Source organism: Micromys minutus, assembly GCF_963924665.1.
Source record: "Micromys minutus genome assembly, chromosome: 19".
Classification (NCBI taxonomy): Eukaryota; Metazoa; Chordata; class Mammalia; order Rodentia; family Muridae; genus Micromys; species Micromys minutus.
The window spans coordinates 10,876,418-10,894,335 of NC_137954.1; the positions used below are offsets into that span (position 1 = coordinate 10,876,418).

Sequence of the window (17,918 nt, forward strand, 5' to 3'; positions counted from 1 at the left end):
CACAAAGTATACCTCACCTGGAGGTAGAGATGCTCAATTTCTTCATTAAATCCACTAAAGAGAAACGGTAAGCAGCAGATATGTCTCAACAAAAGATAAATAACATTAAATATCATAATTTATGGATTCCTGACATTTTAAAAAACCATTTAACTACAAAGAGTATTTCTAAACTGTTAAGCCTCGAATACTTCTGACCATTTTAATTGAAATATCTCAAAAACACTCTTTTATTGACTCAGAACCATGAGTTTGTTATCCAGCCCTTAACTAGTATTGTTTAATCAACTAAACACAGTGTGTAAACCTTAAATCTGTATCAAATCAATTCTATAGCACTGTAAAGATTTTAACTGCAACTTTGTATCAATTAGAGAGATTCCTACCTGTGAAGACATGACTTCAGCTTAGTAACCAAAGGAGATTATGGCTGTATTTCACTCACTTCCCCTTGGCCTGTTGTCACCACCCTTAGACACACACATCCCAACTCTGTGGTGGGCTTTATGTGTTCCGCCACTACACCTTCTGAACTCAATCAAGTGTTCACATCAAAGAACACACAAAACTACTCTGATCCAACTGACATAACGTAACTTGTCAACCTTTATAAGTCAAATGATCTTGTACAACTCCATCCCTTATAAAACATTCATAAGAACTTTATGAAGAGATGCACCGAGAGAGACATAAACGTCTGCCTCCATCTCCCCAGGAATCTCCTCCTCTTGCCTCCATTTCTGCTCCTCCACCTTTCCCTGCCTATCTCTCTCCTGTCCAATCATGTATCACCTTATCATAAGTCTACAAACAAGAACTTCAACCAGAGAAGGAATCTGACTTGATTTACATGTAAGGTAAACCATGGTGACCAAGGCACAGACACAGGTGGAAGGGCTGTAGCAGGAGACAGAAACCATGTAGCAATGTCTCAGAGGCCCGACTGTAAGACTCAAAGTGGGTCATATTTACTTGAGACTCCCATGAATGAAACTAGAGATTGGGGATCAACGTGAAAGAAAAAAGTTTATAAGTCCAGAGCCCTGGGGTGGCCTACATTCAGAGTAGAGGCAACCCTGAACTTGCCATTAGCACAGTTTTTATACATTTTGTAAAGGGTGGGCTACAGCAGTAGTGATTAGTCATGCAAGCATTGGTGGGTCATTTGATTTTTAAGGTGATTGGTGCAGACTTGAGCCTAGTTGGAGTTCTCTGTCCACACCCCCCGGGTGTGGGGAGGCTAAGCTGTCCTGGGATTTCCTGACTCTCACTCCAGGGTCTAAGCTGTGCCAGAATAGGGGTGGTTGTTTAGATAAGGTTGGGACATTTCTTCCTGGGAAGGGCTGCTTGGTGTCCTGGAGACATTCCAGGGACTGTGGTTAGATAAGATTGAAGCGTTCTTTCAAGGAGAGGAGGGTGGCACCTTGAAGTTGGTGGAAAATTATTAGCCTTTTCTTTTCACGATAAGTCTTCGATGTGGGCCAGCAGTGGGGGTGACCAGAAGCTGTGACATGGAAGGAAGAGAAGGGGAGGCATTGAACTCCTGGGTCTCCAGCTCCAGTGACTGAATTGCTGTTTGTGCCGGCCACTGGTAGGAATATGTTGGCGGATGAACAGATTTGGGAAGGGACTGTGCATTGATGTCTACTGGAGAATTTATTAAAAGTCCCATAAATTCAAAGAAGATCTAGAAAGAGATTTAGTGGTTGGTTGGGGATGAAGGGGACAGTGATGAGAAAGAAGTCAGCTTAGAGGCAGTGTGGTCAGGCAATGATGGGACTCACCACAGGCCTGCTAACTGGCTTCTGTTGTGCCATTGAGGTTTGAGTGAGCAGTGACTGAAAATGGAGGACAATAGATGGTGAAGGGACTCCAGACACTTGCCTCAAGCCCCAATCCGTTAGCATTCCTTCAGTTGTTTTCTCACGGTGGTCAGATAGAGGCAGGCTCTGCCACCCGCTGAGCTACAAGTCCAGTACTGATACCATACTGGGTTGTCGATACCCTCTTCTGCCACCCCCTAGTCCCCACCCCGGCCCAGCCTCAATACAGTTACACTTTTATGTCAGCTCCAAAACAGCAGAGGGGCGTGGCATGAAGGCTTTCAAACAGAAGTAGCATTCACTGTATCTTTCCTCAATGCATGGAGGGAACACAGCTTGCCGTTCTAGTCAGCTGTTTGACTTTGCACACGGTTTGTGTGATGTTGCTGCTGCCCTCATGAGGTGGCAAATGTAATGAGCCCTGGGCAGCCAGGGGTTGACTGTGAGAACTGACCCAGGGAGGCACACAGTTGCTTAGTCTGACCTCCGGATGCTGTGCTAACCCTCTTGGACTCATTCAGCTGTTCCCGAAACATCCCAACCAAATAGCCACAGAAGTGTGAAAGCTCGCTCTTCTGTGATCACACCTAGAGGGACCACAGTTGGGGTTTCACCCCTCCCTCTCCACCTCACACCTGACCCAGCCAGCATAGGCAGGCTTTCAGAAGACAATCCCCCTGCTGTCTCACAAGCATCACAACTGGTACTTCTTAAGAGGAAAGATGACACCGTTTAGATTCTTTGGGGGTTTGTGTTTTGTGTTGCCAGCAGGCAGGTCAGTGAGATATCCCACTTTAGAGCACAGGAGGCTCTGTGGAGGCCAAGGCAATGCAGAGGAGGGAGACCTGTGTGAAACTCTGCAAAAGGAAAGTGTCCCTTGTTTTATCTTTCTCATTTTTCTTCTTCTGATGCTTTCATTTCTAATCACACTTGCTACAATTTCTGGTCTATTATAAGTAATGTCCGAATGTGATGTGAAATTTTTGTTCTTTAACAATTTAGTGATTTCAGTGAAATAACAAGAAAATTAAATTTTGTGAAATAATATTTCTTTTGAGTTTATTATTTTTCACTCACACCCCATTCTTTGGCACACTTTGCATGCTGGGAAAAAATTAGCTATTGCTGGTGACACCACTTGCCAGCCTGTATTTAGATACTTTTCTAATTTGAAAATGTGGTATTTGGCCCTTCATATAAAACAATGAGAAAACAAAATGATGCTTGAATGTGTCAAACTTAACACAGTAAAGGCAGATGCCAAGGTGACACTCAAAGCCTCCAATCTTGTTGAGTTTCTAGATGCATGAATGTTGACTAATACTTACTAGTTACACAATACTGAAAATGTTAACAACATCTATGTCAAAAAGTAGAGTTTCAGCCCAGCATGGTCTGCAAAGCAAGTTTCAAGTCAGCTAGGGAAGAAACCCTGTTTCAAACGCCAAAAATAAATACATAAAATAAAATTAGAGTTTCATACTTTGATTGAGATCTCAAAATCATAATCGTTATATTTTACCAACAAAGACTCAGGAGCCAGATGCTAGGGTGACAGCCTGCTAGCTCTGAGGGGCAGAGAAAGCACCAGATGACCTTCCTCTTCAGCCCATGTCCTAGCAGGACCCCTCACTTCTTAGGTCACCTCCAAAAAAAACCCTCCTTCAAACTGTCCTTCCCTCTACTTCTTGTGCGGGCTCCCTTTCCACCCTCTTGACTCCCTCTTACTGTTTTCTTCATAATCCCATGTTCACTTCTGGTCAACTGCTTGCTTGCTCCACCTCTTAACCTAGGGTTGACTTTACTGAAAGACCAGGATAAATCCTGACCCCCTAACAGGTGAAGTAGAAGACCCCTAGCAGGTAGATTGGAGCCAAAAATGTAGGACAGCAGGTTCAGTGACTGTTTCAGGAACTGGCTGAACATAAAGAATTTATGGCCTTAAGGTCAAGGTAACTCTGTTTCAGAAACTGACTGACCATAAAAACATAAAAGTTAAATAACACATCATAAACAATCTTGAGAAACCAGATGTTCCCCTCGCGATTCTTCACTGGTAATTTTCACCTTATAGGCAATCTTGAGAAACCAGGTATTTCCCTTATGATTCTTCACTGGTATTTTTGGTATTCTCCAATGACGTACTCCCCCCCCCCCCCGCTGGGTTGTGGTTTGTTTCCTTTAAAACCCCCATCTCCCAGTCACTCAGGGTCAGACTCTACTCCTGCGTGTGGGATATGAGTCTCGACCCCAGTGCACTGGTTAATAAAAAAACAAAAAACAAACAAACAAAAAAAACAAACAAACAAAAAAAAACTCGTGTAATTGCAGCAAGGACGGTCTCTTGTGAGTTCTTGGGGGGGGGGGGTCGTGTTATCCCGAGACTTGACTGAGGGTCTCCTCTCTGTGGGGGTCATTCATTACCACAAAGAGAACAATACAAAACCAAAACTTGTAAGGGAGAAACAAGGATATTGAAAGATCTTTTCTATTGACTCCAATACTTAGAAATAATTTCTAGATAGCCATCAGAAAAGTATGAATTATTGTAAAGATTTCATATATTTACTATCTGCTTAGCAGTGATTTTATTGTTGGCTGGTGTGATTTTGCTATGGAGCTGCCGTGATATATATCTGCAGTGTAGTCTAGTTCTAGCAATACTGAAAGTAAAAGATGACAGGGCACCAATGAAAGGGAAAGTCACTGAAAGGAAAAGTCACGGGGCTCCAATGTTGTGAAAAGATGACGTCCCGGGTTTCGGCACCAATGTTAGATGAAGGATGAAGAGAGTGGGGGGGAGTATGGCCCATGGGGGTGTGGTGAGACCTGGGGGTAAGGAAGATGCCTCTGGGGGCCCCATGTTGGGAATCCCTTCCCCCTGAGGGACCAGCCACATGACGGTATAGTACAGAATAGTTTATTCAGGTCATGGGAGAGTTAAGAGGGTGGTAGAGGCAGAGAGAGAGAGAGAGAGAGAGAGAGAGAGAGAGAGAGAGAGAGAGAGAGAGAGAGAAATAGAGGAATGGAGGCCGGCCATGAGCACGTGGAGGGAGGGGGGAAGGGAAGGGGAAGAGGAGGGGTAGGGGTGGGAGAGCAAGGCTGCAAGAGTCCTAGAGAGGCAAGAGAGCCAGGAGGCAAGAAAGAGAGGAGGGGGCAAGAAGCCCCTTTATAGTGTCAGGTCATTGGGGTGGAGCATACCTGGCTACTGCCAGGTAATTGAGGGGTGGGGTTTACAGAATCCCAACAAATACTATGAGGGATGGCAAGGGGAAAGACACATGCCAAGCATGACCACCTCAATTCCTTACCCAGAAGCTCCATGGTTGAAGTCAGAAAATGACTCAACTTCATCCCCATAATAATAAAAATCTTAAAAGTAAACAGAATAATCTACAAAATATTAGATCTGCTTACTACTTGGCCGCCAATGATTTTTTTTTTTTTTTTTTTTTGGTATTAGTTCAATAAAATATGGAACATTTTCTCATAAAAATGAACATAGAGAATGTATGTGGGATTGTGTAGGGCTGAAAAATCACAGGGAGACATAGGACAATTTAAGAAGCCTCTTGTATTTATTATCTGATTTACAGTCTAGTATCTGATTTACAATTGATAAAGCAAAGGAAGGTGCAAAGAGAGCTATTTGACAAAGTCAAGCTCCAGATAGGACACAATCGTATTTTCCTGGAGCCCCCAGGATCCATGGCTGGGGCCACACTTGGCAGTGGACTAGTGTGTAGGCCTGTAGTGCATGCTGAGCACAGGCCTTACACACCTGACAGCAGAGAAGGCCCCAGACAGCCCTAGCTCCCAAGGTCAAGCTGATGTGAGAAACACCCACTCCTAAGTATGCACTAGGCTTGGAATACTGTGTATGTGCTTTCAACAGACCACAGGCTCTTGTGAGCCTCCTCTAACACCCTCCCCTGACAGTCTGATCCTTTGTCAGACCAAGGGCAAGCACAAGACTAAAAAAAAAAAAAAAAAAAAAAACCCACTTAATTAACAATTGCTATTTACATAGGATTTGGGATCTTAAAAAATCCAGAGCAATTTTAATTCTGAGCTCAAGGAGACTCTCTGAATAGGTAACAGGCTACTCGGATGTACCTGAGAAATCACCACAGGAAATCCTGAAGAAGAAAACAGTTCGGTTTTCCCAGGCAAGCATGAAAATATGTACCAGCTGACACTGAATGAAAAAGAAAAACTGAACAGTATTGAAACATAGAGTCCTGAAGAGGAAGAACTCACTGGAAGGTTCCCGTGAACAGTACTGAAAGAGTCCTGTAGAGGAAGAACTCACTGGAAGGTTCCCGTGAACAGTACTGAAAGAGTCCTGCAGAGGAAGAACTCACTGGAAGGTTCCCGTGAACAGTACTGAAAGAGTCCTGCAGAGGAAGAACTCACTGGAAGGTTCCCGTGAACAGTACTGAAAGAGTCCTGTAGAGGAAGAACTCACTGGAAGGTTCCAGTTGTTATATTTTGCAGATAGTTCCATGTAACAGGTTCTCAGGCTGTACCCAAATAACTTTAAGTAAAAACTGAAATTCATCAAAACCCAGTTTTAAGACAGGATTCACTTTCAGGGACAAGCAAGCACAGGTACAATTTGCTCTGACAGAACATCAAGATCAATTTAATTTTCTAAAACCCAAGTCTGGTTTTCTTCAATCAGCCGTGTTCATCTGGCTGCCGAGACAACTCTGCTTCCAGTGGTCACTCAGGTGCTGACAAAGGTACAGAATTATTGTCAATACAGAACAGCACGGAAATCTAGCTCACTCCAATGGTTTACACACGTGTGAACCTGGCTGACACCTGACTATCCCCTCAGCCCCACACTTCCCGACTGTGCCATTCCTTCCTTAGAAGCTGCAAGTGTCCAGCAACAGGAAGATCCCTTTCTTCAGGAACAAAGGCAAAGCTTTAAGGCTCTACTGAGGGAGGCTCTCAGTTATTTCTAGGTTAGAAATGCTGTCTTTACAACATGAAGTGGAATAGTTAGGAAATTTGAACGGCAGAATTCTTATTAATGACTGCTTCAGGCTGGGTCACTCGCTAACCTGGAGCCTGTCATAAACATGTTCGTGTGTGTGTGTGTGTGTGTGTGTGTGTGTGTGTGTGTGTGCAGCTAGACTAGGCAAAGGGGGTGGGGGGTGTCGCTCCATCCTTTGCTTCTGAGAAATTTAGAAAAGTTGGATTACAGATTCTAGAAATATAGAAACCCATGTTCCTACCATTGTGTGGATGTTGGCTTTTCTGATTCTTTGAATGCATCTCTTCTTGGGGAGATAGTTCAACAGAGAGACAAAACTCCCTCTAGCAAATTATTCCCAAGGTAAGTAAGCACCAAGAGGAGCAAGTAAAAGACTCTCTGCCCTGATGAACAAAAGTAGCATCTCCACCCTTACCTTCTCCCCTCGGAGACAAAGCCACGCAGGGTGTAAGGTCATAGGTCACAGGTCATAGGCTCTGCTCCTCCCCAGCAGGAGGCCTGCACCTCAGGCTGAATGCCTAAACCCCAGCTTTGGGCCTCACCTGCTTTTCAGTTTGTTAAAAAAGAAATCAGAGGCAGACATCTTAGCTCTCCCATGAACAAGACCTTCTCTACTCCTGCAGAACACAAGGAAAACAACAAAATCCAACAAAACCATACTCTCAGAGCAAGCACCTGGGTTTTACTTCAGTTTTATAATTTAATGTGCCTGAGATTTTTTTGTGCAAATACATGTCATCTTTCATTAAAAATATGCATAGCACACTTTGGATAAAGTTAGTTATAACTAACTTTTCTTTAAAAATTTAAATATATAAATATACAACATAATATACTGCCTACTGACTGATTGCACTTCTGGTTTAAACACTGGCCTCCAAGGAAAACTGAGAAACACGCAACTATGTCTGCATTCCTGGGCCACCAGACTGTCCAGAAGAAATATCCTAAAAAACATTTCTGATTCCAACTTACCCTTATTTTCCTCTGAAATCCCCCCAAGCCCACTCACATTGTTATTTTAATTACTTTTGTTGTGTTGTACAAAAATACAAGCTTAAAAAACTGAAGTTTTAGTAATCACAGATACAAAGGATTCTATCTGGGTGCTGTTTGCATTCTCAGTGTCTCAGAGTCCCCAATAAAGTCTTCATTTTTTGACGTAAAGGACAAGATGAAACTCCTTATTTTGCTAATGCTGAGAGTTCACCACTGGATGCGTGCAATGGACCGGGGACCAGCAGGGAAGGCATCTCCCTCGGGCTCAGTAACAGACAACTCTGCGCATGCGCCAGCTGTCTAGGTTTCCTTCCTAGGCAGGGCTCCAGCTTGTGTTCTTTAGGCAAAGGTGGCGGCAGTTTAGTATTATTGTCAGGCTTTGATAGAATGTGGCTTGTTTTTCTATTCGCCTTTTCTTTTCAAGGCATTCGTAGCTGAAAGAGGAAACTAACCCTTCCACTGTTGTCTCCAAACTGCTCGTCACTTGTCCCCACCTTACTAGACTCCATCCTCGAAGACCTCTTTCAAACCTCTATCCCTTCATCACATCCCCTCGCTACATCCACAATCCTTCTGCAACATTCCTTCTCCCTCGAGTTAGGCCGGTCCCCACTCTCAGTGCATCTCTATCCTTCATGTGCTAATTTATACACGAGGTCAGTTAATGTTGAGCCTCAGTCTTCCTTCAGGATACCCATTTTGGGTGAGGTTGTGCAAACTGGGGCTCCAAAGCTACCCATCATGACTGGAAGACTCTGATTCCTCCTTAGTCCACCCAATAAACTGCCACCTGAATTCAGATAGACAGTAGAGTCTGGTTTTTGAAGACCTATTTCTGCCTCTCGGCTTTTCCCGTTCTCCTGAGGATCTTGGGTCTTGACCACCCTGGCTATTCCCAGCCTCTTCAGTCTGTCTACCAAGTTCATCTTCAGCTGGCCAACATCAGGAGGGGCCCTTGAAGGTCTCAAGCCATACATTTCTTGCAGGAATGTTTCAGCTGGTCGGGAAGCCAAGAAGTTCTCGGAGACGTGGACTCGGGGTTCAAAGGGCAAGGGGGAGGAGCATGGTGACTGTGATGGGGAATTCGGTGGTGTGGACGGGGTGGCCGGGGCCTTGGGGCGAGGCTGTAGGAGAGGGTTTTCTGAAGCTGGGCTGTGGTACACTTTAGCGGAGATGCCTCTCTCCTGCAGTAGTTTGGCTAAGCTCCTCGTGCTACTGAACGTTATGGTGGAGTCGCGCCGGTTTGTGATGGATTCACCAATGCTTAGTCTATAGGATGTAGCAGGAGAGTTCACAGCCGTGTCAGATGAGCTGCTTGCACTACTTCCACAGGACAGCGATGGGAAACCGGAGCTGGAAGAAAGGTGGGAAAGTGATTAGGAGTCAGAAACACCAGCCAGCTTTCAAGGATGACCAACCAGTTGAGTTCTTAAGGACAGCTTTTCCAACTTTATTTCACTAAAAAAATACCAGAGGTCTAACTGTCAAACTGTCATTTTCTCAAGCAGAGCTAACTCTAAACAACGGCCACACATGGACATTCATGGAATGCCCTGTCAGTCTCCCTTTAAAATGTGTATTAAGACGTTTAGATAATGAAAAGCTCTGACATTATTAAATCTTGTTTCTTAGTCTACACTTAGTTAAGACCATAACAAGCCACATAAACCATACATTTAAGATCATGGTGGAATGGAAGGGCGTTTAGCCAGCTTTCCTCTGCAAACAAGGATTACTCTGATTTAATGCATTTTCACTGGTACAAAATAATCACGTCATAGTATCAAGATTTTTAAAGACTATGAGCTAAAGACAAATATAAAATTAACAAATTAACAACAACCTTTCAGAGCACTACCTTATACAAGGTGAACAGTATGAAAGTCTGACTCCTTGGTCAAAGCTCAGCTGAGAACCTCTGGTCTTTCTCCCACTTCATGGCTGAACTTCTTGCCCCTCCCCAGGTGTGTTCCTATAAAAGTCTCTGTAAGAGGCAAACGTCTAAGGCTTCCATTGGTGTCTAACAAATGTAGAAGACCTGCAAATGCCTTCACGAGGGCCTCTGCTGGGATCTTGCCTGGTGGCCCTGACTGCTTCCATCTCACGTGTGCTTGAGTCACCAGCCTACTTCTCCCCTTGTTGGCAGCTGGAGATTTCAGACTCAAACGCGAGGGTGGCCTTAGCAATAGCCTTCCCGGTGTGACTCACATGCCGGATTTTACTCTTCTACCCGTCACACTCTTACCACCAGCTTGCCTCTGCATCATCTTTCTTATTTTTGATTCTACTTCCCCTACAAAGACCACAGTGAATACCACCTCAGATTCTGAACTGGTAGGCCAGAACAAGCCTCTATATGGCTCAGGAAGTGAAGTCTGTGTCAAGAATGCTTTGGCCTTGACAGCTGATGTCATAACTCAGAAACGCCTTTGCATAGAGCTGTGGAGCCACATAGTCCCCGGGTGAGGGCCGACCACGCTAAAGAGCAGCGCAGTGGTTAGGACGGGGCTTGGGCTATGAGGCCCTGGTGTGTGGGTGTGGAGGCTGGAGCTCTGCCGTAAGGGTGGTAACAACACACAGCAAAGCCCTGACGACAACTTTGGAAACTGAGGCTTGGGTGTTTTTCTGGGGCAGAATTCCAAGTTCACTGTCCAAGTTCACTGTCAGAAACTGAAGGGAAAGTACCGAATAGAGGAACAAGACAAGCTGAACGGTTGGAAACCCAGGACAGTAAGTAAAGTATCTGTCTGGATCTTCATAACCCTGTGAGTCTTTGTCATGAAATACTGAACCGGAAGGATCTGGAACCACCTGAACTTGTGCAGCATCTGGGATGGAGGTCGGGTAAAGGGTGTGGTAGCTCAAACCTTACAGCCTGGCTCAGTTAGAGTACAAACAGCCTCAGGCGGGTTGTTTTTTGTTAGCTGTCTGCTCCTGAAACAGTCTCAATTTCTTCATTTTATCCAGCATATCATACTTACTTTAAAGAGTTATGAACAAATGAGAAAATACGATGTCAAAATATTCTAAAGACAAATAGCCACAGAATACAATGAACACCCTGGGAATGCAAACTGAAGGTGGTTAACCAAGATCACCCGTGTGAGCCCTGACTTGCAGGCCCTCTTACCTAGGGGTGACATGGGTGATGTCAGAGGGGTGTAAGATCCTGCAGGTGGTGAAGGTGAAGGTCGAGTTCGTGAGTGACAGGCACCTTCCTGGGTTCGAAGTTGCAACTGAAGTAAGGGATGTTTAGAAAGCCAAGCACAGAATTGAAAGACCGGGTTAATAACATAAGGCTCATCATTACTTTGTTAGCAATATAGCATTTATCAACTGCTTTTTGTACTATAAAGTTCCTAGATATGAAAATGAAATATAAAGAAAACACTACTATTAACTGATTAGTATACAACTGAACTCTCAGTACTTTCTTTAAAATTGCAAATAAAAGGAATGAAAATAGCTTAGAAATGAGAGAAGTCACTGAAAAACACATTAGAAAGTTAAGATCTGGTTATCTAGGCACTGAGGCCAAACGATTCCCCTGGTTCTTAGTTGTGTGCTGACTCCAGAACACTCCACGGTAATGCGAGGACGAGGCCTCTTTCACTATTTTGTTGTTGTTACTGTCATTACTATGTGATGGGGTTGAGATCTGTGTGTGAGCACAAAAGCAGTGGTGGGCAAAAATCCCGTGTCTTTATACCAGCCAGGGCGCTGACACCAGGTTACACTTGTACTCCTCAGTCTCACACAGTCACAGCATTTTTTCAAAGCCAAATTTATTAAAGGTCCTTGATAAAAGAGTAAAGCTACCATGAAGGCATACATCTTCTTGTTATGCAGCACGTGGAGTGGGAAGTGCCTGCAGGAGCCCCTGCCATCTGCGTGGCAGTGACACAAACAGCGGTTGTCTACAGAACACTACTTACTCAAAAGTACACTTAACAGGGGAATCTGGCAGGGAAAAAAAGCTGTGTCAGTATTTTCTGCCAATGACAAACATTAACTTCAAGAAAAAAAAGTTTTTCAAAAAAAAAAACTTTCAAGTCTTAGAAAACTTAAGTCCACTACTGAGAGCTTGGAAACCTGGTCCTAATATTCACAGCCTTTCATGCTGATGGAATTAGTAGTGACGCCAATGTACCATGTAACGGGCAGTGTCAACATCTGAACAGCTGTGTAACTGTCTTAACAACGGAGGCAGGTCACCAAACCACGCAGAACAAACGTTCAAAAAGAAGAACAAGCACGTTTCCATGAACACACACGAAAACCCACTGCCAGGGTTTCCACACTGCTGTGACTATTGAAGAATCCACCACTTACCACCTAGTTTTCGTGTGATCTCAAACAACATCCACAGCTCTTGAAGAGGTGACTAAAATACTCTGCCCTTTTCTAGCTACATATTCATCTGAGAGTGTATTTTCTCTACATTTTTTCATACAAAATACTGTATCAGACTGAATGCATAAGTTCATAATGAGAATCTTCACCTAATCAGAAATTAGACACTTGCAAAATTGTAAAACAAAACTATTTTCTTACTATATCCAACACAGTTGTTTTTCAGAAACCTGCATAACAGAACTTTTATTTTTAAATGGGTTAATTTTTTATAAGTTCTTAGTTTTAATTCTAACTTAATTAGTTAGACATAAGCTATATAGACAAACCTGAGATTCTCGGGGACTTTTGAGTATCTAGGACCGAGACCAAAAAGCTTGCAAACCACTGACTGACCTGACCTCTCGATCAGTCTAATTCTGCAGGCTGGTAGGGGAGAGGGGAGGAGTTGGAAACGTCAGCAGTGCTGTGGGTCCATTATTTTATCTTCACTAATGAGTAAACTCTAGTGAGACTGTGCAGGGGCAGCCAGATAACCACAGCAAGACAACGCACTGAACTGGTTACGCCGCCATTCTCAACGGCACCTCGTCTCACCTGTAGCCGGTCCTGATGAGGTCACGGGTGGCAGGAAGATCCCCGTTACTGGCGTGGGCGGTGCAGGCTTCTGCTCCAGTTGAAGAGGCTGCTGAACCTGAAAAGTGATCCCCTCTTCCTCATCCTCCTCTAAATCCGAGATGTGATAGACGACATCCTTAGGCATCTGTGTGAAGCCTTTAGTAATGACACCTGGTCGTGGGTCGAGAATGGTTCCCAGGTTTGGTTGAGCGAGCTGCTGCCAGTGATGTAGAGTCTGTGATCCTGAACAGGAGAGCAGGACAGCCATGCTTTACATTCCCACAAACCCTCAACCCGGGGAAGCTAGAGTTACGTGAGACAACAGTAAACACAGAGATACTTATTGGTTTTGACATCTCCTTAAGATTCGTAAATCCAAGTTCTCTGCAGAAAACTGATGTGACACAGATGTCTAAGTAATAACTTTTCTATTCAAAACAGGACGCAGGCTGCTCAGGCAGGAAGGAGGTCGCCCACTTCAGGGACAGGCTGCACCTTCCCAGGTGGCAAAAAACAATATTCACCCAGCATAGTCATGAACTTGGAAGCACAACCTGGGCACTTAGGTTGGAAAATAACCTGAATTTCCTTGTGTACTTCTCTGTTCGATCATGAGTCTACTTTCCCCGGGCTGCCAGGAGGAACAGGGAAACGCAGGTGACAAAGTGGAGAACATGTCCCTTTGGTTCCAGCCCGTGTGACTCTGAGGAAAGAGCATCCCATGCCCTGTACAGGATGTAACATCTAATTGTGTTGCTGTGGTAACTTCATCCTGACATCAGCAACTCCAACCACACTTGGATCAAAGTAATAGTCTACAGGATACCTATTTAAACTTTTGTTTAAAAGGAACTTTTAAACACAAAATTAGAGAATCACTTGGGAGCCGTTAATATCCCATAAATCAGGTGTTTGTTTTGAACTGAAGTTGTGCTTTAGGTAAACCTGAACTGAAGGAGAAAGGAGCACAGGTGTCACTGTGTCTTTACAGCAGGGACACTCCTCCAGCTGCTCCTCTTCATTCGTCTGTTGGTCCAACCACACAACCGCTACCAATGGGATCCGTAGCAAAAGTCAGGATAAGAGTCTTCCCACTTCCCTCTTCCACCAAAACCAAGACACCGGGAAAGAATGCTGACTCAGGTCTCATCACTCACTAAGTGTCTGCTACATGGTACCACAGCACAGCCACCCAGCCTGTGCATAACACAGGTCTCAATTCTAGGGGACACGTCTTACATTCACACGGCTTCTAAAAGCTGTTACTGCCTCATTACCTTCCAGGGGCTTGACAATCTGTAACTTTTCTGGCATGAAGCCTCGTAGGCAGCCGGCACTGCCGAGGTCCGTGGTCTCCGACTGGTCACTGCAGACGGAGGCACGGTTCTCAGTGGGGACATCACAGCTGTTGACTTCTTCCTCCTGCTCAGCCAGAATCTGGATCTTCCGTTCCCACTCTTCAGCAAAGAACTGCTTCTCACTTAGGTAGTTCTGTCTTCTCAGGCTGAGGCGATGCAATGCCGTAGCCAGATCACTATCTTCAGGGGCTCCTGGGGGGTTCTGGGGCTGAGAGTTCCTGTGGAAAATCATGTTCGATGGTAACAATCTAGACCTTTCCTTTCTACACTGCTGGGCATTAAAAAGAATGACCCTAAGAATTAAGTGTTTTCTTAGCTATTGAAACACAGAAACAACAAACAAAAATCATCAACAGTACTGTCATCACAGCAATGACTGTAACACAGTGTACCAGCTGGTTTTGTGTCAACTTGACACAAGCTGGAGTTATCACAGAGAAAGGAGCCTCAGTGGAGGAAATGCCTCCATGAGATCCAGCTGTAAGGCATTTTCTCAAGTAGTGATCAAGGGGGGAGGGCCCAGCCCATTGTGAGAGGTGCCATCCCTGGGCTGGTAGACCTTGGGTTCTATAAGAAAGCAGGCTGAGTAAGCCGGGGGAAGCAAGCCAGTAAGTAACATCCCTCCATGGCCCCTGCTGCCTCCAGGTTCCTGACCTGCTTGAGTTCCAGTCCTGTCTTCTTTTGGTATTGAACAGCAATGTGGAAGTGTAAGCTGAATAAACCCTTTCCTCCCCAACTTGCTTCTTGGCCATGATGTTTTGTGCAGGAATAGAAACCTTGACTAAGACACACATCATTTCTAATTACCCCTAGAAAGTAAAATATGTTATGTTGTGCTTGCTAATTTCTCCATCACATTTAATTATGAAACTGCAGGTGTGTCTACTTTTATGTTCAGGCAGGTCAGGTACTCCCAAAGTAAGTATTGCACAGTTCACAGAATCTATTACAGAGAGCAAGAGGTACCATTGCTTTATTAACTGTGAATGAAGAGAAATGCTAGCCATACACTATTACATGCTCTAAATTACAAAAAATATGAGTAGGGTGTGGTGGCACATGCTAGTAATTCCAGCACTCGGGAGACTGAGGCAGGAGAACCATGATTTTGATAGAAGCCTGGGATGTACAGGAAAACACCCTGAGAACAAACAAACAACAATAATGGAAGGAAGGAAGGAAGGAAGGAAGGAAGGAAGGAAGGAAGGAAGGAAGAAAAGAAGTAAGGAAGGAAGGAGCAACTGACACTGAGTAAGATGTGAAAACATTTCATTTTGGAGCCACAAACATCCCTGAATATGCAGAAAGCAAGGATTATAAATTACCAAAGTCTGCCTTCTCACAGATCTTTGATGCACTCCCCCCGTACTTTTCAGCACTAAAATTGGGAGGTATTTTAGAATTGATGTAGAGGGAACATTGCAAGTGAATGCACACACTCTCCTAACACCACTGTGACATGATGTAGGCATCAGGATGCAGTGAGAACTGCTGGCTGCAGAGCCTTCTGGACAGTGTGAAGGATGCTGGGGTCTGGACAGTGTGAAGGATGCTGGGGTCTAGGCAGTGTGGAGGATGCTGGGCTCTGAGTACTTATTTTTGCTTCGCCAACATGGTAGGGAATGCACAACCCCGTCAGCCCCCTCCCCCTCCTGGCCTTACCCTGGAGCCTCTTTGCTGCTCCTTTGGCTCAGGAGTGTTTTGTCCTCTGTTTGCTGGACACCAGACTCAAAGGGCTTTGCTGTCATGATGACACTTGAGCGGTTGGAGCCTGGGATGGGTAGCAGCGCTGGGAATGTGCCAGAGCGGCCCCGAGTGTCATTGGCAACCTTGACAGTATCAAACACCCGTTTCTGCTGGGCCCTGTCAGAAAGCAAACATCCACTCCTGTCAGTGTCACCGAAGAGACTGAACACACAGACACAGAAGCAGACATAAACCCGTCCGAGAAACTGAGAAAAGAACGTCTAGAGCTCCCTCCTGGGAAGACAACCTGCACAGCACGCAGCTTCACTCCTGACTGGTCACTCTGTCCCTCAGTGCTGAGGAGTCAAGGCCAGGACCCTACACGGCCACACAAACCCCCACCACATGGGCTTCTTTTACATTTCTACTCTAACTGCACAGGAACAGCCCCGTGACCTGAACTTACTTTTGTTTAAAGACGGATTCCTCATTCAAACTCAGCTTTTTACGCATGGTTCCTTCAATCTCAGCTGCCAAGGATTCCTAAGAAAAGGAGTTCAAGATTAGTAAAGTGATTCCTGTGTGCAGACACACAGGCCACAGACTGAGGCCTCTTCTTGCTTTGTTGTTGGCTCAGTGGGGCTGACTGACTTTTACCATCTGTAGATATGCAAAAGGAGGAATAGACGGGTACACAGGGTGTATATGAAACACATGCATGTCCTGACTGACCATCTGAGTAAGTCCAGAAGCCACGATACTTTAGTGGCAATTGTCACATCTGGCACCAGGTCTTGGACTCAGAATGTCATTTCTCAAAGTCACCAATCTCCTTGGAGAAATGGCTGACTCCTGGGCTGGGGCAAAAAGTACAGAATTTGCATGAAGGAGATCCTATTGGCTGTATCTGGGACAACCCGAGAATCAAAATAAATAATAAAATGGCTTATAATCCACTGAGTAAATAAGAACCTAAGCTTCACACTGACTAAACAGTGTCATTTCTGACTAAATGTGTCAGAAAAGCTCTAGCAAAAGGCCATTAGCAAGTACTGAAAAAAAAAAGATGGAATTAGAAAACTGCCACTTGGAAACTGTGATGATTGCTTTAATTGTCAACTTAGCCCAGTCTAGACGCACCTGAGACTCAGTGAGCAACTGTGCTGGGTTGGCCTGTGGGCACGTCTGTAGAGGTACTGTTTCAATTAAGCTAACAGAATGCCCCAGCCCATTGTGGGCAGCACCATTCCCAAGGCAGGGGGTCTGAACTGTGTAAAAACGGAAAAACCAAGCTGAGCACAAGCAAGCAAGAAAGCAAGAGTGTGTGCACCCTTAATTTCTCTCTGCTCCTGACGGTGGATATGATACGAGCAGATGTTTTAAGTTCCTGCCTTGACTTCCCACAACAGTCTTGCAGACCTAGAATTTTGAGATAAAACAAACTCTCCCCCAAGTGTTTTAAGTTCCTGCCTTGACTTCCCACAACAGACTTGCAGACCTTGAATTATGAGATAAAACAAACTCTTTCTCCCTCAAGTTGCTTTTTGTCAGAGAACTGTATCACAGCAACTAGAAAAGTAGTCATCACAGAAATTAACAAAGAACCCTGGGTGGAGCTGAAAGTTTGATGAAGACGTTTACACTTGGCTAAGGTAGTACCTGCTGGCTTTCATTCACTGATAGTGAATTAGTAGTGCTAATTGACTTAGCTCATTAACATTAACCCTCAAGGGTAAAAATATTGGCAGATACCACTTTAACTAAGACTTCAGTCAGTGAACACTGACAACAGGATGAATGTACTCTGTGAGATGACAACATTTCACACTGAAGTAGGCACATACAAAGTATCCTGTCTTTTCAATTCTCTGTGTGTGCAAGTACGTGTGGCGGTCAGGACAACCCTATGGAATAGCTCCTTCCAGTTTATGGAATGTGATGGCTTGAGTACAGTTGGCCCAAGGAGTGACACTATTAGGAGGTGTGGCCTTGTTGTAGGAAGTGCGTCACTGTAGGCATGGGTGGGGGAAAAAAAAATCTCTAAAACATTTTTGAAGGAGGAGGGGGTCTAAGGAG

At 44.7% G+C, this 17,918-nt stretch overlaps 1 protein-coding gene across 1 annotated transcript in view; it reads right to left on the bottom strand.

Annotated features, from left to right (window-relative positions):
• Nucleotides 1–5,400: 5,400 nt before the first annotated feature.
• The window catches only part of TRAK2 (trafficking kinesin protein 2), a 51,966-nt gene continuing 39,448 nt past the window's right edge, over nucleotides 5,401–17,918 (bottom strand). Inside the window, exons 11-16 of the mRNA XM_080933219.1 lie at nucleotides 16,309–16,385; nucleotides 15,819–16,019; nucleotides 14,076–14,374; nucleotides 12,778–13,041; nucleotides 10,958–11,063; nucleotides 5,401–9,180 (exon numbers count right to left, since the gene is read on the bottom strand). Of these exons, the coding sequence (XP_080789345.1) occupies nucleotides 8,502–9,180; nucleotides 10,958–11,063; nucleotides 12,778–13,041; nucleotides 14,076–14,374; nucleotides 15,819–16,019; nucleotides 16,309–16,385 (1,626 nt within the window). The 3' untranslated portion in view covers nucleotides 5,401–8,501. The remainder of the gene's footprint in view (nucleotides 9,181–10,957; nucleotides 11,064–12,777; nucleotides 13,042–14,075; nucleotides 14,375–15,818; nucleotides 16,020–16,308; nucleotides 16,386–17,918) is intronic.